The 23,040-nt window shown below is 43.4% G+C and overlaps 1 protein-coding gene across 1 annotated transcript in view; it reads left to right on the top strand.

The window, feature by feature from the left end:
• Positions 1-23,040, top strand: part of KLHL3 (kelch like family member 3) — a 119,007-nt gene that overhangs the window by 42,624 nt on the left and 53,343 nt on the right. Inside the window, exons 5-6 of the mRNA XM_004384689.1 lie at positions 3,312-3,474; positions 16,379-16,488. Of these exons, the coding sequence (XP_004384746.1) occupies positions 3,312-3,474; positions 16,379-16,488 (273 nt within the window). The remainder of the gene's footprint in view (positions 1-3,311; positions 3,475-16,378; positions 16,489-23,040) is intronic.

Here is a 23,040-nt window from a genome sequence, read left to right on the forward strand (position 1 = left end):
CAGGACAGTCTTGCTTCAAAGCTGAGGACCAGAGCTTGGCCTCCTGTTTGTAATCTTGTTATTGCTGCCCTTTGAGGGAGTGGAGTTTCAAGTAAGATAAGAGAAGAGGAAATCCTCTCAAAGCCCTTGGTGGTATGGGGAGAGGGAACCAAAGACAGTTGCCCCAAGGATGTTTTGCTCTCTTTTCTTTCAGAGCCTCTGCGAATTTGATTTTGTTCTCATGTCCAGATCCCAGAACCCCATTGGACTGAGCTTCAGTTTATCCCTGAGACCCAGAGTTTGAGCAGTGATATATCTTCTAGTCTTCAAATCTTCCCCCTCAGCATTTTGACTTCCTTTCCTTTTCTTTTCTGCCTTCCTGTATGAAGCAAGTAGTGGGAAGAAAAGGGCCTTTGACTCATAGCTAATCGCAGTGTAAGATCAAAGAGGGGGAAGGAGCAATCAGAGCAACCACAAGCCCCGCTCATTTTAAGAAGTCAGTTTTGAAATGCTTTCAGGCAGGAGTGGACCCAAACAGGATGGGGGGCGTTGGAGAGATGGAAAGCCTTGTAATTTTTGCCTAGTAAGTAGGTTTTCTGAACAATAGGGAAGGTGAAATCTATGTGGGTAGCTCTAGCCAGGGAGGTTTTAAAAACTGAAGGTATAACCTAAGGAGTGTGTTCAGGAAATACTATTTCATTTCTCTGGCTGATTGTCGCGAGCTTGAGAATTTAAGCACCAAACTCATGGTGAGAAGAAAGGGAAAGGGAGTGTGTGTCTCTAGCGTGACCTCTTCTTGACCTCGTTGGGAATGCAGTTTGGGGGCAGATTGGACTCTCAGAAATCTTCTGTGGGGCTAAAGGGCTGTGGCCCACCCCTGCTTCTTCTCACACCTAGCTCTTTGGCACTCACCACACCTCTGAGAAGGGTGTGTCCTAGACAACATTTGATAACTTTCTTTCCCCCAGGATTTTCTTTAGGGTGAGAGGTCACTGGCCCCTAGGGTGAATAACTTTCCCAGTTTTCTGGGAATGAGGGTTTCCTTGGGACCAGGAAAGTCCCAGGCAAACCGGGATTATTGGTCAACTTATGGCCCTAACTCAGGGCATTGTAGCTTGTGCTGATCAGAGGGATGCCACAGAGGTCATTTGGGGACTTGGAGCACAGCTTTCCATTCCTGGTATGTATTCAACAAGAATGGTTAATGGATCTCCACTTAGCTAGCTGGTGGAGACTAATCTGATCCTGGAATCTGCTGGTCCAGGCTGAGCAAGCATGCAAGTTAATTGACTTTTCCAGTTTATTGCTGCTTAGTGGAGATGGTGGTTGCCTAGTGGGAATGGAGCTTAGGTGGTTAGATTTAGGGCCTGGCTGTGTTCATTTGTGTTCTGAATGTCTCAGGAGTGAGTGATTTTATCTTTCTTCTTTCTCAGGAATTAAACAGTGGTTTAGAAAATACAAAGGACATGATGTTAATTTGCTGCTGTCCTGCTGGGGACGTAGGAGAATGGAAGACAGAGGGTGGAAGAAGGGCAGAGGAACATGTTTTCTAGAACTCAGATGCTGTGAAGGAGAGGTTTAAGCTTGTAGGTAGGAAGAGCTTTCTCGTTGAGAACAGATGTTTAGCTGGGGGGTATGTCCACTGATGGTGGAGGCTCTCGGTGTTGCATGTGTTGGCAGGAGTAGTGAGGGGTGACCAACCATCCCAGTTTTAGCACCGAAACTCGTATGTCCTGGGAAACTGCTCAGTCTTGGACAAACCAGAGTAGGTGGTTACCCTAGTGAAGGGATAGGCCCAAGGATGGGCAGTAGACAGAGTTTTTGGCCAGTGCACACAGAGGTGATGAGAGCCAGAGCTGAGGACTCAGAGCTGTTTTGGGAGAAGTTCAGGGTCCAGAATTTAAATCACTACAAAAAAATAAATAAATAAAGACTGTAGTACTCTGAATCAAGAAAACAAATGTATCACAGCCCATGTCTTCTTGGGCAAGTCCTTGCATATGGGAACAGCTGGAGTATGGCTAGCGCAGTCACTCTCTCTGAGAGCCAGGGGAGTAGTTGAGAGCAAAGGTCCCAGATGTGGGGATTGTTTTGGGGTGAAATGGGTGCTTGGGCTCCAAACTACAGCAGCTTCAAATCAAACTGTTCTGCTCTGTGATTTTTTTCTAAAATTCTTTTTGGAAAGTCACCCTCGACCTCAGACTATTTGCCATTTCTACAGGGGGGAGCTGGGGTGGAGAATGACTCTGGCCTTCTACCCTGCATTTTTGATCCAGGGGGCAGGCTTCAGCAGCCGTGGAAGGTCCCACAGGGAAACTTGGCAGGGTTGACATTCTGAGCACCTCAGCTGGCCTGCTCAAGCCGGTCTTCCCTGGCTCTTAGGAAAAACACATGCACACACACCTGAGCAAGAACTATTTCTGTCTTCTAGAATACCGTATAAATGCACATGTGTCCTGTGACCTTTTAAAACAAAACTCAGCTCTGCTTTCTCTGAGAATTTGCCCTAAGGTGTTCTTTATTTTTTATCTGTTGGATGGGTAAATAAAGCGTGATTGCCTGAGTTTCTGAGGGATTTGGGAGCGAGACTTTTGTTCTAGCAAACAGTGAGATCCCCTTAGGGAGGGAGGGATCTGCCTTATCTTGCTTACCACTGAATCCCAGAGCCAAGACCAGTGCCTGGCACACAGATGCTCAGACTGAGCTCAGAACAATTCAGCTTTCTGAGTGAGGTCAGTAAGCTAAAGGCAAAGGTTCTCAGAGGACCTGGGGAGCTTTAAAAAATCTCGGTGCCCAGGCCACACCCCGTATCTATTAATTAGAATTTCTAGGGGATGAGACCGAGGCATCAACATTTTAGAAACTCCCCAGGTGATTCCAGTGTGCAGCCTTGTGTGAGAACCAGTGCTGTAGGAGGTCTTGTTACTCAGTGTGGATTGTGGCTGAGCAGCTGCAAGCATTACCTGGAAGCTTGTTAGAAATGCAGAATCTCAGGCCCCATACTAGACCTACTGAGTCAAGAATCTGCCTTTTAATAAGGTTCCCAGGAGATTCAGAGGCACATTAAAGACTGAGAAGCATTGCTGAAGGCTGTAGTGGATACGAAGAATCCACTGGTGCATGAAGTGGAGAGTAGTGGGAAATAAGGCTGGGAGGTAGGCCAGGGCTGTCCTGAAGGCCAGGCTGGGAAGCTTGGACTTAATTGGACAGGTGCGGGAGAGCTATGAGAAGATCTTGAGCATGGCAGTGATATGATTGGAACACTGCTTTATGGAGATGAATCCCTGCCGGTGGGATCAGGTGCCTCAGAATGTCAATGCCTTCTCCTCCAGGTGCTGCTCCCAGCAGCCAGCTTGCTGCAGCTCATGGACGTTCGGCAGAACTGCTGTGACTTTCTGCAGTCTCAGTTGCATCCCACCAACTGCCTGGGCATCCGAGCATTTGCAGACGTGCACACCTGCACCGACCTTCTGCAGCAGGCCAACGCCTATGCAGGTAATGGGAGCTGAGCCGCTGCATCTTCTCCAAGTTGGTGGATTTAATAACCTGGTCTGTTGTGGACTCCTTAAAGATTATGAGAAGTGGTCTCTGCTGTGAAGCAGTTATAATTTAGTTAGGGAGACAAGACACAGGTGGAAAGATAACAATAGAAATGATTAGCTCATTGCCAAGTGGAGTATGATTAATTGCCAGATGGATGGTACAGACAGTAATTTCACAAGAGTAGAAGAAGGTGAGGAGCCCTGGCGGCACAGTGGTTAAAGTGCTTGGCTACCAACTAAAAGGTTAGCAGTTTGAATCCACCAGCTGCTCCACGCTTCATCAAAGATGTGGTGAAACCCCTGTGAAATTGTGCACTACAGATTAGTCAGTAAACGCAGTTAAGCCCGTGCATGCTTTGATTACTGGTTAATCCACCCTTGGTGGTGGGGGAAGACTAATTTGAGCTACATCTTGAAATAAATCTTTTCATTGTTGTTGTTTAAGAAAATTTTTATTTTGATCAAAGTATTCTTTTAACACAATTAAAAAAAAGTCAAACGCTATTGTGAGTCTTACAATGAAAAGCAAGAATCTCCTGCTGTACCTCATCACACCAAGTCTTGTTCTCCAGAACGAATCACTTTCAATTCTAAAAGAATTAAAATGCAGGTTCTGATTCTGCTAAAAGCTGACTTGTCTGCTATTTACCTCCAATATCTAAATAATATATTTATACTGCATGTTCTGATTTATTGATTTTAGATATTATCTACTTAATTTTACTGGAAGAATAGGATTGAGCTTTCGTAGACTTTCCCTTAGACATATATACTCTTCCCTTCTGTTTATTTTCCTAATATCATTTTCACAACTGAGTTAAGATGTATATTATAATTACATATTTTTTTATCAGCGAACATTGTTTTCATCAGAAAAGAAGTTAATGATTGCTTTTTTCTTTTGCAATCTATGTCTCTATCACTCATTCTTGTCAGACAGATACAAATGAACAATCCTTCTCAGTACATCAGATAATCTGTTGATTCCATTTCATTTTTCTTAGAGACCACTCTCTATCCCCAGAGCTTGTCATCCTGTTATTTTAATGGATTATGGGAGGGAGTGAAGATGAATGTGAATGTTCAGTCAGCCATGCTACCTGGAAAGAAATCTTCATTGCTATTTATTTCAACTTTAGGATGAAGGTCATGAATGACTCAGAATAGGCCTGATCATTTTATTTATTTATTTATTTTTAACTTTGAAAAATATTTATTTTTATTATTGTACTTTAGTTGAAGGTTTACAGAAGAAACTAGCTTCTCATTAAATAATTAGTACACATATTGTTTTGTGACATTGGTTACCAACCCCACGATATGTCAACACTCTCTCTTCTCGACTTGGGTTCCCTATTACCAGCTTTCCTACCCCCTCTTGCCTTCTCGTCCTTGCCCCTGGGCTGGTGTGCCCCTTTAGTCTCATTTTGTTTTATGGGCCTGTCTAATGTTTGGCTGAAGGGTGAACCTCAGGAGTGACTGCATTACTGAGGAAAAGGGTGTCTGGGGGCCATACTCTCGGGGTTTCTCCAGTTTCTGTCAAGGCCTGCTCATTTTAATTGATAGATTCAGTCATGGCCATCTCCTTCCTTTGCAATAAAGCATCTCACCTTTCCCTCTGCCCCAACGAACACTGTCAAGCTTGCTGTTCAGTTCTGTGTCTCCTGCCCAGCCAGTGTCTGGTAATTAGCTGAGGGCCTGCTGGCTGCCCACCTGCCAGCTCTCTGTGCTGTCTTAGCTCCTTGGTCTACCAGGCAAGAAGCATTTGCTCTGTTTTTTGGCGTTCTTTTGTTCTCTGATCAAGCCCTTGTCCTGGGAGCCTGCACAGACTCTCAATTCTCGCTGGTCTGTTTCCGAGGCTACAAATGGCCCAGTTGTGAAAATGATCTTGATGATGATGATTTTTGTGAAGGACATTCCTCAGTAGCCCGATCCTGAATTCTGCTGTCTCTTTCTGGCTCTTAGCTTGCTTATCTCCCTTACACTCCTGTTTCTCTCTTCCTTTCTCTACTGTTCTTCCTGTGCCCTTTTCCACGCATATTCCCCACCCACTTTTGGCCTTTTGTCAAGGAGCCCTTTCTCTCCCTGGGGAGGGCTCTCCAGACCAGCCTTTGAAGATGCCACTTTTTTGAAAGATGTGCTTAGGCTTTTCTTCAGCAGGAGCCCAGAGCTTGGCCAAGGCCCAGGTCAGCATGTAAACATTTGCTGGTGCAGTGGCAAAGGGAGAGTGCTTAGATGCCAGGACTTCTCTGTCTCCTTCCTTCCTTACTTGTCTCCCCTTCCTAGCCCTCCCCTCTACACAGTGTGTGCATGGATGCGCGCACACACATCACTCATCCCATCCTTTGTGGTTGGCTGACACCATCATCAGAAGTTTGGGGAGTGTACTGAACCCCAACCTTTAACAAAGGCTCCTGGGTTTTCTGTCCTGGATTTCCCCTACTTTCAAGATCTGTGTTTCCTCTCTTTCATTATCTGATGATGAAACTCATCTGTGGAAGAGTGGGGAGGATGCTGTTGGGAACATGTCCATCTTCTTGGAGCTTCCTGGTCTCAGTGTTGTCACAGTGATTGGGTTCTACCAGCAGTGTGGGTGCATGCGTGCACACTTGCGTCTGCAGATATTCTTCTGGATTATTTCTAGCTAGCATCGATTGAGCTCTGACATTAGGCCACACTGTATGCTAAGGATTTTATGTGCAACATCTCATTTAATGCCTACAATAGCTAAGGAAACCAAAGCACAGGGAGGCTTACTAATTTGCTGAGGTCACATAGCTAGTAGAGACAGAGGCAGGATTCAAACCCAGACAGTGTTGACTCCAGAGCCAGTGTTTGTAATTACTATATTCTACTGCTTCCAGGCCGAGTCTGGGCATAAGGCAGCCCTGTGAATCAGTAACTTAGCAGTGTAGGTGGCTAGAGTTGGCATTTTCCATTGGGAGTCTGCCATGTATTCCCCAAATCCCAACAACCAGACAATGTAGACAGCACCCAGCTGTCTCTGCTAGACACAGGGTGTTTAGTCATCTTGGGGAGGGGGCAGCGAGATATGGATGTCTTCTCTTCCCTGTTGGGAGGCTTCCACTGCCTGAGTGGGCCCTCCCACTTCCCCCGGCTTGATCAGCGTGATGTTCACGCATAGTGCCTCCTCCTTCCTGTCATGCAGGTCTTCTGTAGAGCCTATAACCATCTCCTGGACGGCTTTCTTTGCAGCCCTCAGCCGTGCACTACAGTGATGTTGTATTTTTAAGGTGGTATGATAATGCAAGTGTTGATAAGAATATGATAAAAAGACATTTGAAGAATTGTGAGGTAGAATTGTGTGTAGAGAAGGAAGAAAAAAAGTATTATCTGTGCTTATATCCTCCTACCCACCCAGGGATGTGAGCTTGCTTTGTTTTCTTTGTCTTGTACCCCCTGACTTTAGATTGAACCTGGTGTTCTTGGCCATCACTGCTTCTTGAGACAAAGCTGCCACCTCCATAAGTGTGGAGTGTGAGTACCCACTAGGGTCACACATGAGGGGAAGTGTTAGCTTCTGTGGTCACAAGCTTTGCTGGGCAGTGCAGGCTTGGAAAGGCCCCTTATAGTGACAGACATTGCTGGGCCTATGCCTTGAGTTCCAGAGGTATTTTAAGCCAATCGCTTATAAGGAGACCTTCCTGATCAGAACTAGGAATCGGACCAGCCACTACTTCGGAGCTGAGCGACCCTGGGCCTGTTTTCTTCTCTCTGTGATGGGGTGTGTACATCCTGCCTTGCTTCTCAGGATAGTTTGGGGATCAATGGGGATGGGAAGGAGAGCATCCTGCAAAACTAAGCACCACCAGGGGCAGAGCTCTGGATGCCTCCCTGCCAACCTCATTATCTGCAGTGAGAGAGCCTCTGAGTTGGGCCTGGCTGGAGGGACAGGAATCATTGGGTCACCTACTGCTGCTGCTGTGATCTGCATGCACTTTGTGGGGGAGAGTCATTTACAAAGCTTCTTATTTTCGTTTCTCTTTATTCAAATGCACAGGCAGGCAGGTCCGGTACTGCCTCCCCGCTGCTCTCCCCAGTCTCTGGCCAGCTGGGCTCTGCCTTTACTCATCTGCAGCCCTCAGCCTTGCCTCTGAATTCTATTTGAGAGAAACCTCTCCAAGACGAGTTTTCTTTTTTCTGTTATTATTGTTATTTTAATATAAAAACCATCCCTGATCATACAGAAAAAGCAGTCAGGCAGAAAAAACATGAAAAGCCCCACAATCCTACCCAGAGAGAAGCACAGGCAGCACATCGGTATATATATTTCCAGATCTTTCATTGCATATGTATGTTTTCTAACTTCAAAAAAAAATTCTGAACATATTTCCATGTCAGCAGATAAATTCTGTACCTTTATTTTAAAACTTTAGCAAATGCATTTAACAAAAGCAATTTATACTCATGATAAAAAAGTTCAAACAGGACACATAGGTATGAAATGCTAAGTAAATCTCCCTCTCTCTGTCTCTCTGTCTCTCTGTCTCTCTCTCTCCCTCTCTCCGAACAGGGCAGGGAGTATATCTTGGTCATCACTACAGAATTTATATATTCTGCTTTTTAATTTCTACAAATAGAAGCATCTGTACTCATTTTTTTTTCACTTAATAGTAAATCTTGGAGTATTTAGTAATACCAGATCCTTGTGCATAGCTATATCTTATTGTTTTTATTGGGTGCTTTATATAAATGAACCATAATTTATTTAGCCAGCCCTCTGTAATGAACATTATGTTTCCAGTTTTTTTCTTTCATATAAAATGCTTCAGTGAGAATTCTTATACGTAATATTTTGCAATACATTTGCTAATACGCTGTAGGGTACAATCTTAGTAGCATAATTGTTGGATCAAGGAGGATGTACATTTATTTTATTTTGATAGATATTGCTAAATTATTCTCCTCTAAAAATGTAACTTTATTTTTAAGGCCAGCCTCGGCCTTCTGATAAGTCTTCAGCTTTCCTGGTGAGAGCACCTGGGAGACAGATGTAGTATGACTTTGTGGGGGTTGGAACATCACCTCTCCCCATCCAGCTGCCCATTAGGTTTCCTGTTTGGAATGGCCCTGTTTCTTCCTGCTGTGGCAGTCCCTCCTGCTTCCTCTGGATCCAGTTTCCCCCCAAGGTTATTTGTGCCCCCAGATTTTTGCTGTGATATGTATTATTCTGGAGCAGGGTAGCGTGGGCTCCGTATTTAGAAGCTGACCGCTCAGACCCCTGCCCCCAGCTGGTGTCATCACAGCCCTCCTGGGTAGCTGGTAACTGGGAGAGGGTCCCTAGTGTTTTGCACAGCCTGTTTCTTATTCCTCATTATTGTTGTTTTCAGGCACTGCTTAATCTTTAACCTCAGAGGCCAGGGCCCAGATTTATGGGGACTTTGTTGTTTGGTAATTGGGCAGCCGTGCACTGGGGCATCAGCAAAGCTGGTTGGGAGGGATGTTAATGGGACCCCATTAAAGAAATGGCAATTAAAATTCTTTGGACATGTTGTTTACATCAGTTTGCCAAAGCTGAACTGAAACTCCCCAGCCATGGGATGGAAAAGCCATCGGATTTCACGTGCTCAAGGAGAGAAATGGCCTCTTTTCGATAGACTGAGTCATTTGACAGCATGGAATGGAGTAATTAAATTAAGGGCAGCAAAAGAAAAAAAGAAAAAAAATTGGCAAAGCATTTAAAAAACATGAGTCTCTGACTCAGTGAGGGTCGTCTTGTGAAATTGCTGCTCCAAACTTGGCATCATAAAATAATCATGATGATGATAATGATGAAGAGTTTCTACTATTTTTGAACACTTACTGTGTACCAGGCATGGTGCTACACACTTCATAGATATTACCTCATTTTGTTCACATACTATAGGAGATAGTTATTATTTTTCCCATTTATAAATGAAAAAAACTCCAGTGAGGTTTAGCAACTTGCCCAAGATCATGTAGCTTGTAAGTGGCGGTGCCAAGATTCACAGTGAGGCTGCCTGACTCCAGAACCTGTGCTCTGAGCCCCACTCTTATTCTCCTCTCCACCTAGGCCAGAACAGTCCAGCTCTCCATGATGGTTGCCTCACTCCTGCCTCCCCTTGATTTTCTACTTCTAACCTGAAAGTGGCAAATAAAGCAGTAGTGCAGATGCAGAGTTTTTGTTGCTAGCTGTTCTCCTTGTTGAGAGTTTGGGAACCTTCCCGTTTCGTCTGCTCCCTGGGGAACTGAGAACTTTGGTGTTGAATCAATAGCACTGACAACTAGGCAGTTTTGATACAGCCCTTAGTGTATGTGTGTGTGACGAGCTCTGGTGGGACAATGGTTAAGCACTTGGCTGCTAGCCAAAAGTCAATGGTTCGAACCCACTAGTCGTTCCTTGGAAGAAAGATGTGGCAGTCTGCTTCCGTAAAGATTACAGCCTGGGAAACCCTGTAGGGTGGCTCACTCTGCCCTATAGGGCCGTTATGAGTCAGAATAGACTATATGGCAGGGGGTTTTTAGTTTGTGTATATGTGTATGTGTGTGTGTGTGTGAGAGAGAGAGAGAGAAAGAGAGAGAGAGAGGGGAGGGCAATACATATATTTCTGGAATTAAGTCAACATGGAAAGAGCTCATTTCCAGCCATCCCCAGGGAGGATGAAGGTAGTAATATTTCGAGTCTGAGGACTGGTGGTCATGACCCTTCTGGGAAGAGGTCAAGGTAGGTCTCTGTTACTTCCCGGTGGGAGCTGAATCATCTCTCGGAACAGAGAAACTATGGGCCCTGAAAGCCAAATATTGATTCAAGAAAGCTTGCTTCTGCTCTCCAAAAATAGGGCAGTAGGGGCTAGGAGAGAGATGTATGGCAGTCTATTTTATTTTTTTACCTTGTTAAAATCTTTGATTCTATTTGTGTGTCCACCTGTGTCCGCCTGTCTCTCCTGAGGGTGTGGTCAGTGGTTGGGTTCAGAGGCACTCACACCTGTTCCCTGGGGCCCCTGGCCCTGGGAATTATAGGATTTGCTTCATCCTTTCAGCTAGTCAAAGAAGTCATGGATGAGTCATTAGTTCTATTTGTTCTGGGCTTGTAGTTTAGATGAACCAGATATCAGGCTTAGGTTTATATCACCCTAAAAGAGGGAGGAATAGGCTTGAGGCTAGCTTGGGAAATCACCTGATCCCTAAGCAGTCCTGAACAATGGTCAGGGCAACTCAATAGTTTTAGAGCCCAATGTATGCAGACATTGTGCTGGACACTGGTGATTCAGCTTCTAACAAGACAGACTTGGTTCTTGCCCTCATGGGGCTCAGAGTCCAAGCATGAGATAAAGACCTGTAAATGAATGACAACAAAGCAGCATGATAAAGGCGATGGTTATTACTATTTCCTGTTTGGGGACCTTTGGGAACACAGAAGAATGTCATTTCACCTAGCCTGGTGAACAGGGAAAGATCTCAATTCAGGGATTAGGCCTGAAATTTGAATCAAGGACTGACTTCAAAATGTTTAGAACTACTGCTACAAAGTACTCTAAGCTTTTTTTTTTTAAAGAAAGGCCTTTGGATTCATTCATTCATACTCATTGTTTCTTCCTTTACTTGCCCTCCGCCTCCCTTGCCGCTCTCTCTCGCTCTGTCTCTCTTTACAGGAATTCTTAGGGTGCTCTGATAATCTGTATTGAATTTTACCCCCAATGGCCTGCGTAAGACAAGTTTTTATTATCTTAGGAACAAAGATATTCATATGAATATGTTTATGTTATTGGAATCAGACACACTTTGTTTCAAAACTTCGCTCTACCACTTACTGTTGCATGACCCCAAGCACATGATTAAGATTTTCTGAGTTTCTGCTTCTCCATTTGTAAAATGAACATATTGATATTCAGTTCATCAGGGCTTTAGGGAGGATTAAGTGATGTAATATATATAAAATACCTAGCACAGTATTAGCTACAATTAGGAAACGTTCTCAACCTTCTCCCTGCCTGCTTCCTTGGAAAGACCTAACCCAGAAAAAGCTCTTTCTTGAGAATATGCCACCAAGTTCTCTGTATTTTTAACACTGGGAAGATACATGTGTGTTCTTGGTGGAGAAAGGACTTGAAGTTATCTGGTGCCCCCTCCTCATTCTCCATAATTTCTCATCCAAATGGACAGGAACAGACCCTGTGTTTCATCAATCAGGACTTGGAATTTAAATGGTCTTTGTTACTTACAGTAAATGCCTGATTAATTAGAACTGTTAACCAGAATCCTTAATTAATTGACTTCTTTTTCTCTGTTTCCACTTCTCTTTAAATGAAAAGAAGCAAAAAGACAAGAAAAGTTGGAGTTTATTATTAGAGAGTTTCCCTTCCTTGGTTATAGGATACTTATGACCCTGCATACCCCACTCCCACCGCATGATTTCCTGGAGCTTAGCATAGTCCCCCACAATAATGGGTGCTCAGTAACCATTTGTTAGCTGAATGAAGACATAACCTGGCTCCAGCTAGCACCAGCTAGGCTGAGCTATTGCTATTCCCCAGACAAGAAGCCCTGGTGGCACAGTGGTTAAAACGATCAACTGCTAACCGAAATGTCGACAATTTGAAACCACCAGCAGCTCTGCGGGAGAAAGATGTGACAGTCTGCTTCCGTAGATATTTACAGCCTTGGAAACCCTATGGTGGGCTCCCTATGAGTTGGAATCAACTTGATAGCAGTGGGTAGATAAGTTTTCAGGAGCCCGGGTGGTGCAATGGTTCAGATTATAGCCTAGGAAATCCAATGGGATAGTTCTACTCTGTCGTATAGGATCGCTATGAGTTGGAATTGACTTGATGGCACATAACAACAACAACATACAAGCTCTGGATGTTCCTGCTCTCATGCTTTTATTTTATTCAAAGCACCTCTCCCAGTCATGACCCTGTGGACTTTAGGTTGGAGTTATTGGTGCCTTGTCTTACCACTCTTATAAACCAATAATCTCCTTGTAGGCAGCAACTGTGGTTTCTTCATGATTTATTTCTCTACCGCATTTGACACATTCTACATTAACAGTTACTCAGCACTTGCAATGGTCTTAGTAAATGGGAGTTACATACATTTGCTTATTTAATGCTCATAACACCTTTATGAGATAGTGCTACTATTAGACCCATTTTACAGATAAGAAAGCTGCAGCTTTAAGAAACTGAGTAACTTTTATCACTAAAAAGTTTGTTAACTCAGTGGAATTAATTGGGTCTCTAAGACCTTTGAGGTTTGCAACCTCACCCACAGGACCCGTAGTCCCAAGGGATGTCTCTGATGCTGTGCAAAAGCCCTTTCTGTTAGTATCAGAGTGGTGCTGCCCACAGAACTAGACTTTGTGAAATAGGAATCCGGGCTGATAGTATTCATCCTTTATTTCTACAGAGTTTCTTAAAGATCTCCAAATGGACTAATATAAATTATCTTATTTGAGTTTGAAAACAACCTGGAGACCTAGGTCAGGTATTACGGTTCCATTTTATGGATGAGGAAGCCAAAGCCTGGAATGAAGTTACTATAATGGGAAGAGTGAGGACCTGAAACCAGGCTTCTGACTTCTTAGCCAAAGCTCTTCATTACATTTTCCCTTAGTACATTTTTAAAATAACAAAACAAACTACCACCACCAACAATAAAAGTCCCAAGCAAACAAAAACATCCAAACAAGTGTTAAAAGTAGATGATTCTCAGGGAGGTATCTTCTAGGCGCAGATTAGGTTCTTTCCAGGAAGCAGCTGTGAAGAGGGCTGACTTGAGTACAAAGGCTTCTAGAGAACTCCTATTTTCCAGGACATCGAGTTAGCCAGAGCATCCTGTTCCTGTTTTTTCTATCCTGCTGTTTCTTGAGTGTTGCCAACAGACAGGGAACTCTAAGGCCCAGCTTTGTCTCCTCAGCCTCTCCTCAGGCTGAAGGGAGAAGTGAAGAAGTTTTCCTCTTTGGCCCCTTTCTTTGTCTCTTCCTGTCCATGCCCTGCAATTCTCCTGGGTCCCTGGGTGACAGCCTGGATGAGAAGCTGCTGCCTATGAACTCCCTTGTCCCCTCTCCACCAGGGGGTGCTTCCTGGGAAGATTTCTGAATGGAATTTCAATGGGAGGTGGGCAAAGAAGCAACCTACCTCAGAAAAGGGATCCAGGTTCAAATCCTGCAGGGCCCCTGAGGGTGAGAGATGGGTCGATGTGGGAGGCTGACTACTCTCTGCCTTAATTTATCTCTGAGGACTTCTGGTTTGTTCACCAAGCCGTCACTACACTTCCACTTCTTCCTTTTCAAAATCTGAGCCTGTCTACTTTTGGCTGTATGAACTGTGAGGTTCTTTTCACAGCACAGAATTTTACTTCCTCACCTCTTTCTGTTCTCTTCACTCTTTTCCCTCCTCAAAATGTCAGTTTTTGGTCAACCAAAAATAAATGTGGAAAGGCCTGATGTGAGTCTGGAGCACAGAGATTTTGGTGCTGGGTTTGTCGACTCTCTGAGAACTGAATGGGTTTTACTGAGCCTCAATGCCCTCCACTTTGTTGTGGTGTGGTGGCTTGTGTGGTGACTGTTTTTTCTATTATATCTTGGGTGTTGTCAACAGACAGGGGACTCTGGCCCAAAGACCAGATGGGGCCTAGAGGGAGAATCCAATTACTTTCCCAGCCTCCAGGCAAAGAATGTAATCCCACCATCCAAAGAGAATTGCTCTCTTGCTTTTATTTTAAAATCTTTAGGAAAGGAAACTTTAAAAATACTATCTAATCTTAAATAGTCCCCTAGTTAGGAAGTTCTTCTGAATGCTTAACTTTAACTAAAGGCTTTTTAGTTAATTTTAACTGAAGGTTTTTTCCTGTTGACATATAGGGGAGCAAAGACCAGCTTTTTACTCTGCTGACTTCAAGATCACTGCTTCATTTCATATAGGATCTGATTTTTGAATTTGTCTTTTTATGTATAAATATTCCTGGTATAGTTGGTTCGGCCTTCATTAAAGGAAGCAAGGGTCGATGGGGAAGCTTTAATTGTGGCCACAATGACATCCTTAGGCTGGTGGAGAGCAAGTGGGGAGCCTTTTTTGTCCAGTGACAGGTGGACAAGTTTGTTTATAACATGATCTTTGAGAGTAAAACATTAACATCTGGGAATCTTGATGAAGGAAGGGAATTCTTGATGAAGTGGGAATTCTTTGCACTATCTTTGCAACTTTCCTTTGAGTCTGAAATTATTTCAAAATAAAAAGTTAAAAATGATTTTCTGTAAGAAAGGATTTAAATCTTATATTCTCAATTTTGTTTGGTTTTTAAGAAGTCAGTGAGCAGGAGAGAGAGGCTTAGTATGCTCTGATCTTCCTTCATCATGCATTTGTAGCAGAGTAGATGTTTCAGCAGTCTCCCAGGGATGGAAGGGCCCTGAGTCTCACTGAGAGGCCACCAGACCATTTAGGGGTAACCCTCAGGAGGAAGTGGAAGGAATGGCCCCTTAGAGTTGTCCAAGAGTCTACTGGGCCAGAGAGAGGCCATGAAAGAAGAAAGAGGGAAGACACAGAGCCTGGAAGGAAAGGGGTCCAAATGCTCCTCAAGGAGATTAGGCAGGGCTGTGAGAGAACTGAGAAAGGAGCAAGGTCTGGGGCAGATGAAGAAGGGTCCCATGATCTCCAGAGCCTGCTGCACCAGGAATTGTCAACCCTTGAGCTGGCTCACGTTGGAATAGCTTGCAAAACACTTTCAAAGGTCTTTTCTCATCAGAGCATGGGAGAGAGACAAGGTTGGTGGTGTTATTCCTATTTTACAGGAGAGGATAGCCAGGTGCTGGGAGGTGATGCCATTGGCCCAAGGAAGTAGCTTGGAAATGGCAAAGTTAGGATTTGAATCTAGGTCCCTTATTTCTCAAGTAGTTACACTTTCACTGACATTTCACAGTAGGACTGTGGCCCAGGAAGTATCAGGGTAGGAGCTGGCCCTGGCATTTCCCTTGTGTGGACCTCAGACCTGTGGTCAGCAGCAGCCTGAGGTGGGTTCATTCTTGTTCTAAAAAACCTGTTGCCATTGAGTCGATTCTGACTCATGGTGATCCCATATGTCAGCACTGTGCTTCATAAGGTTTTCAATGGCTGATTTTTCAGGAGTAGATTGCCAGACCTTTCTTCCAAGGTGATTCTGGATAGACTTGAACCTTCAACCTTTTGGTTAGCTGCTGAGCACATTAAGTATTTGCACCACCCAGGTACTTCAATCTTGTTCTAGCTGCCCCCAAATTCTCCATCTTACAGCCTTCGCAGGCCTGGCTGCCGTGTTCCCAGCGGTGGTGGGACCAGTAGTGTTGCTGCCACAGCTGGGCAGATGCTTGGTTGAGCTTCCTTGTGAACCAGAGATTTGCTATGGTAGGCTTTACTTTGGGCAAGAAAGGATGATTCTGTCTTCCAGCCTTCTAATGTTGACTTCCTACCAGAAACCCCAGAGACTTCTGACTACACAGCAGTCTTGACCCACTTTTGTTTGGCTGTGCTGCAGGGGGCACCATCTACAGTTCTACCAGCTCACGCCTGGAGGGGAAATGAGTTCAGTTAAGTAGGCAGGTCCCAGTAAGGGTTTTCTGCAATGCCATTATTAATCTTTTGGAGCATGAAAAAAAATATAGCCCCAGTTCTCTCTGCCCCATTTTCATCCGTGTTGATGTTCAGGATGGAGGACCACACACAAGGGTGATGCTTTCACTGCTTGTTTACCACCGGCTGGGATGCATGCTCTCTCTCTCCCTCGCTCTCTGTCTCTAGCGGGATCCCACTCTGAATCCCACAGATGTTGTGGCATTGGTTCATAGAAGGGCAGGAGTGTGTTATAACTTTATTTTCTTAACTTCTTCTTTTTTGGAACAGAGCAGCACTTTCCAGAGGTGATGCTGGGGGAAGAATTCCTTAGCCTAAGTCTGGACCAGGTGTGCAGCTTGATATCCAGTGACAAGCTGACTGTTTCTTCAGAAGAGAAGGTATGGCTGGCTGGCTGTGGTGAAACAGGAGCCTTGTGACGTGGGCATGGGAGGGACTTGTGGTTCAGTGAGACTTTCTCTCTTTTTTTGGTCCCAGAGCTTATTTCTTGTCCCTTTAAACTAAAAGCAATGCCTTCTTGACCATGGCCACTACATTTGTGTTCTGGACTCCTGAAAGAAATAATGGTGATGATTTTGACAACGACAAAGCTGTCTCCATTTACTAAACATTTATAGTTTGCCAACAACAGTGCAGAGCACTTTATGTTCTTCATTTCATTTAACCTTCCCACAGCCCTATGAAGCAGCCATTACTACTGTCCCCATATTACAGATGAAGAAACGGAGATTCAGAGGAGTCAGTTAACTTGCCCAAGTCACTCAGCTGGTCACTGGCAGAACTGGGGTCTCACTGTCACGAAGTCTTAACCACTGTCCTGCATGGTGTCTCGTGAATGGATATCATCAAGCATTTCAGCCAGAGCGAGCCTTTTGAGAATGTCTATTCCTATTCCCTCATTTTACTGATGAGGAAACTGAGGTTCAGAGAGGGAGTAGGGACTGCTGAAGGTTCAACAGTCAGTGGCCAACCCAGGACTAGAATCCAGGTGTCCGGACACCCAGGCCCCTAACTCACCAACCACACACCTTTTCCTTTGTGCTGGAAGCTTGACTTCTTCCTTTTGCTTTAGCTGACCTGTGAGTGTTGATATGTATTACCTACAGGCCTTCCCTCTCATTGTCCCCTCTGCTTGGATCATTCTCCCCTCCCATCTTCAACTATTGAATTCCAAATCAGTTCAGATTCCCCTTCTACTAGGAAGAATTTCTTTACTCCAGGAGATGTAGTCTATTATACTAAAAATAACAAGATTAGGTGCTAGCTAGCAGGGTCGAGGAGCCTTGGTGGCACAGTGTTTAAGAGCTTGGCTGCTAACCAAAAGGTCAGCAGTTTGAATCCACCAGCTGCTCCTTGGAAACCCTATGGGACAGTTCTACTCTGTCCTATAGGGTCGCTATGAGTCGGAATCAACTCGACGGCAATGGGTTTTTGGTTTAATAGGGTCCAAATGTCATCTCTGATATTCATATATTAGTAACTTGGCCTTGGGCAAGGTACTTTTACTCTGTCTGTTTACTCATTAGTAAAGTGAGGATAGTAATAGGACATATTTCACAGGGTAGCTGTGGGGATTAAATGGGATAATATATGTAAAAGGCTTGGTATAGTACCTGGTACCTAGTGGGCACTCAGTCAGCGTTAACAGATTATGATTGACCCTGCATCAGAAATTAATTCCTGCCCTTCTATATTCCAGGATATTGCTGTTGTTAGGTGCTGTCAAGTCAATTTTTGACTCATAGTGACCACATGTGACAGTAGAACTGCCCCACAGGGTTTTCTTGGCTGTAATCTTTATGGAAGCAGATCACTGGGTCTTTCTCCCACGGAGCTACTGAGTGGATTTGAACCACCAACCTTTCAGTGCCTAACCATTGTACCTCCAGAGTTCCTTGTTCCAGGATATCATTCACTTTGTTCAGTTTTTTATTGTAGTTAGTTCTGAGCCAGTTTTACCTCTCCCACTGAATTGTAAGTTCCCTGATGGTAGGGACCACATCTTATTTGCCTCTGTATCCACAGAGATGCTCAATGAATGTTTCTTAAATTGTCTTTATCCACTCTAAGTGCCCAAGCTTGTGATGGCCGTTGAAAAGGGTTTTACATCAGAGGCACGTGTACAGATGATGGGGTGAAATTCACAAACCCCTGACTGTCATCCTGGAGACATTTGGTCAAGAAGAAAAGGTGTTGTTTATTAAAACTGTGGGATGCCCTGAGACTTCAGATGGATCCCCAGAAGACGGCTGGCACAAAAAACTGGACTCTACCATAGGCTCAGAGAGGCCTCTGCTTCTATTAACCTTGATGTGAAACAGAACCTCAGGGGAACAAAATGCCTCTGGCTATGCCATAGGCCCCTTCATACCTGAACTTAGAAACTGAGGGGAACCCATTGCTTCTTCCAAAGCCTTTAGTGTCTTCTCTGGTCTGTGCTGCTAAATTGGTGACAATTTGAAAGAATGAGCCAGTCGGTTAATTGTGTGAATTTTGGGGCTGCTGGTCAGTTAGGGGGCTGTGTGAGCATGTCTTCAAGTGCAGATTGAGAAAATGGAAACACAGTCATATAAACAGCAGGATTTGGATCAATTTGGGCGTGTTTGGGTTGAGAAGGAGGGACCTGCTTTCTTGAATTCATGCTGGCCCATCCTACAGCGAGATCCTACTAAGTTTTCCTCAAGTGAAGACTTACTTGTGCTCGCTGTGCTGGAGTAGGGGTGGGAACGGTGGTTGTTAGTAGGGAGAGGCATTATAGTGGCCCTGGAAGACACTTGGGCTTTGGACTCAGGCAGTCCTGGTTTTCCAGTAAGCTTGACTGCTTACTGGCAGTGTGACTTTGACAAGTCACTGGTCTCTTTGAACCTTGGTTTCCTTAAATGTATGGTGAAAGGATACAACCCTAATGCACACCTTTCCTGACTTTAAACCGTGCAGTATCCCCTTGTTCTGTCTGAACCACTGCCTCTTGATCTATGTACAGGTTCCTCATGAGTACAATTAAGTGTTCTGGAATTCCCATTCTTCGCAATCTATTATCCGTAATTTTTTATGACTCACACAGTTGAATGCCTTTGCATAGTCAATGAAACACAGGTAAACATCTTTCTGATATTCTCTGCTTTCAGCCAAGATCCATCTGATATCAGCAATGATATATCTTGTTCCACATCCTCTTCTGATTCTGGCTTGAATTTCTGGCAGTTCCCTGTTGATGTACTGCTGTAACTGCTTTTGAATGATCTTCAGCAAAATTTTACTTGTGTGTGATATTATTTATATTGTTTGATAATTTCTGTATCCTTTCTTTGGAATAGGCACAAATATGGGTCTCTTCCAGTCCATTGGCCAGGTCTGTCAGGCTATCATACAGTGGGCGCTTGCATGTTGCTGTGATGCTGGATGCTATGCCACTGGTATTCAAATACGAGCAGGGTCATCCATGGTGGACAGGTTTCAGCTGAGCTTCTAGACTAAGACAGACTAGGAAGACAGGGCTGGCAGTCTACTTCTGAAAAAAATTAGCCAGTGAAAACCTTATGAATAGCAGCAGAACATTGTCTGGTATAGTGCTGGAAGATGAGCCCCTCAGGTTGGAGGGAACTCAAAATATGACTGGGGAAGAGCTGCCTCCTCAAAGAAGAGCCAGCCTTAATGATGTGGATGCAGTCAAGCTTTCGGGGCCTTCACTTGCTGATGTGGCATGACTCAAAATGAGAAGAAACAACTGTAAACATCCATTAATAATAGGAATGTGGAATGTATGAAGTATGAATCTAGAAAAATTGGAAATCATCAAAAATGAAATGGAAGGCATAAACATCGATATCCTAGGCATTAGTGAGCTGAAATGGACTGGTACTGGTCATTTTGAATTGAACCATAATATGGTCTACTATGCCAGCAATGACAAATTGAAGAGGAATGGTGTTGCATTCATCATCAAAAAGAACATTTCAAGATCTATCATGAAGTACAATGCTGTCAGTGGTGGGATAATATCCATATGTCTACAAGAAAGATCAATTAATATGACTATTATTCAAACATACACAACAACCACAGATGCCAAAGATGAGGAAATTGAAGATTTTTACCAACTTCTGCAGTCTGAAATTGATCAAACTTGTAATCAAGATGCATTAATAATTACTGGTGATTGGAATTTGAAAGTTGGAATCAAAGAAGAGGGATTGGTAGTTGGAAAATATGGCCTTGGTTATAGAAATGACGCCGAAGACCACATGATAGAATTTTGCAAGACCAATGACTTCTTCATTGCAAATACTTTTTTTCAACAACATAAATGGAGACTATACGTGTGGACCTCGCTGGATAGAATACACAAGAATGAGATCAACTACATCTGTGGAAAGAGATGATGGAAAAGCTCGATATCGTCAGTCAGAACAAGGCCATGGGCCGACTTCAGAACAATCAGTTGCTCATATGCAAGTTCCAGATGACCCTGAAGAAAATTAAAACAAATCCACCAGAGCCAAAGTACAAACTTGAGTATATCCCGCTTGAATTTAGAAACCATCTCAAGAATATATTTGACGCATTGAACATTAATGACCGAAGACCAGAAGAGTTACGGAATGACATCAAGGATATCATACATGAAGAAAACAAGAGGTCATTAAAAAGACAAGAAAAGACCAAAATGGATGTCAGAAGAGACTGAAACTTGCTCTTGAACGTAGAGTAGCTAAAGTGAAAGGAAGAAATGTTGAAGTAAAAGAGCTGAACAGAAGATTTCAAAGGGCGGCTCGAGAAGACAAAGTATTACAATGACATGTGCAAAGACCTGGAGTTAGAAAACCAAAAGGCAAGAACATGCTCAGCATTTCTCAAGCTGAAAGAACTGAAGAAAAAGTTCAAGCCTTGAGTTGCAGTATTGAAGGATTCTGTGCTCAAAATACTGAACGACACTGGAACCATCAAAAAAAGATGGAAGGAATACGAGAGTCACTCTACTAAAAAGAACTGGTCGACGTTCAGTCATTTCAAGAGGTAGCATGTGATCAAGAACCGATGGTACTGAAGGAAGAAGTCCAAGCTGCACTGAAGACATTGGCAAAAAACAAGGCTCCAGGAATTGATGGAATACCAACTGAGATGTTTCAACAAACAGATATAGCACTGGAGGTGCTCACTCATCTATGCCAAGAAATTTGGAAGACAGCTACCTGGCCAACTGACTGGAAAAGCATTAGAGATAATGGATGTAAAACATCAAATATAGTGTTTGGCAGGTGCTCAATAAATGGCGCTCATCATTGTTATTACAATATTCCTTTATTTTGAGGCACCATTCATAATGTTAAAAAAAAACATTGCTGTCAAGTTGATTCCGACTCATGGTAACCCCACGTGTTACAGAATAGGACTGCTCTATAGGATTTTCTTGGTTGTAATCTGTACGGAAGCAGATCACCAAGTCTTTCTTCTGTGGTGCTGCTTGGTGGGTTTGAACTGCCAACCTTTAGGTTAGTAGTCAAGCATAAACTGTTTGTGCTACCCAGGGAACATTTGATAATGGTAATGGTATCAATTTTGCCTTTGGTAATGGTAAAATATGCCACTGAGTTAATTGCATCTTTCCAGAAACAGAGAAACATGAGATTAAATATGCATACTTAAAAATTTGTCTGTAGTGACACTCATTTACTCGTATGCTTACATATGAGTTGCTGTTTTGTATAACCAGAGTTTGGAGTTTGGGTATTTTTCACATTAATAAAGTTCTGTATCTCACTGGTTCTCAGAAATCATGTGTAGCTTCAGAGTTACGTGATGCTTTTCATAAAGCAGATTACTCGTGATCTTGATTCGTTTAGTAGCTTTAAGGTTGGCAGTGTAATTTTGAGCCTTATCAAAGAAGAGTGGGATTTGGTCTGCATCTTCTCCTTGGGTAAACCATAGTTTTATTTCCTCTTAATCACGTATTGCTGGAAGATAAATAGCTTCTCTTGAAAGTCAGCTGGAAGCTTCTGACAATTAGATGTTCATCATTTGACTGAGAGTCCTTTATGATGTATGAATTAGTCACTTCAATCTCTTCAACTTTGAAAATTCTGTGATCTGTTTTGGAGATATGGTGATTTCTACTCCCTTTGATTAGATTGCCTGTTTGTGACAGGCAATCTTGTGCATGCAGAATAGTGTTTCCTTTCAATGTTGCATTAGTTTTTTGAATGCATTTGAAATAATATTGTTGTTATGTGCCGTCAAGTCAATTCCAACTCACAGCGACTTTATAGGAGAGAATAGAACTGCCTCATAGGGTTTCCTAGGCTGTAAATCTTTACTGGAGGACATTGCCAGGCCTTTTCTCTCATGGAGTAGCTGGTGGGTTCCAACCGCTGACCTTTCAGCTAGTAGCTGAGTGCTTAACCATTGTGCCATGGGGGTTCCTGAAATAATATTAGGGATCTTAATTTAAGTTAAAATTCAACTGCATTTAATGTTACATTTTCAGAAAACTTAGCTGAGGTGGTAATTAAAGTAAATCCACACCTGTTCAGGTAAATGCACCCTTGAACAGCACGACTTACTCCTCTGCCTGCACCCCACACGTTTCTTTCAACATATGTTATAAGATGCAGCTAGATTTCAGACGTATTAAAACGTGAAAAAACTGTGAATCTTAAAATAGAGGAAATGTTGCATTTTATTGTTAATGATGAGTACAAGTGGCAGTGAGTGGCTGGGCCTGGGCAGCTCAGTTGTTGAGAGATCGACCAACTCAGTGGTTAAAAGTATAGCACTCATTAACAGGATACAAACCACAACCATCAACACACAAAACCCAACAGATAAACTAGATAAATGGGATCTTCTAAAAATCAAACACCTATGCTCTTCAAAAGACTTCACCAAAAGAGTCAAAAGAGAACCTACAGACTGGGAAAAAATTTTTGGACAGT

The sequence above is a fragment of the Trichechus manatus genome, unplaced genomic scaffold (assembly GCF_000243295.1).
Source record: "Trichechus manatus latirostris isolate Lorelei unplaced genomic scaffold, TriManLat1.0 scaffold00127, whole genome shotgun sequence".
Classification (NCBI taxonomy): domain Eukaryota; kingdom Metazoa; phylum Chordata; class Mammalia; order Sirenia; family Trichechidae; genus Trichechus; species Trichechus manatus.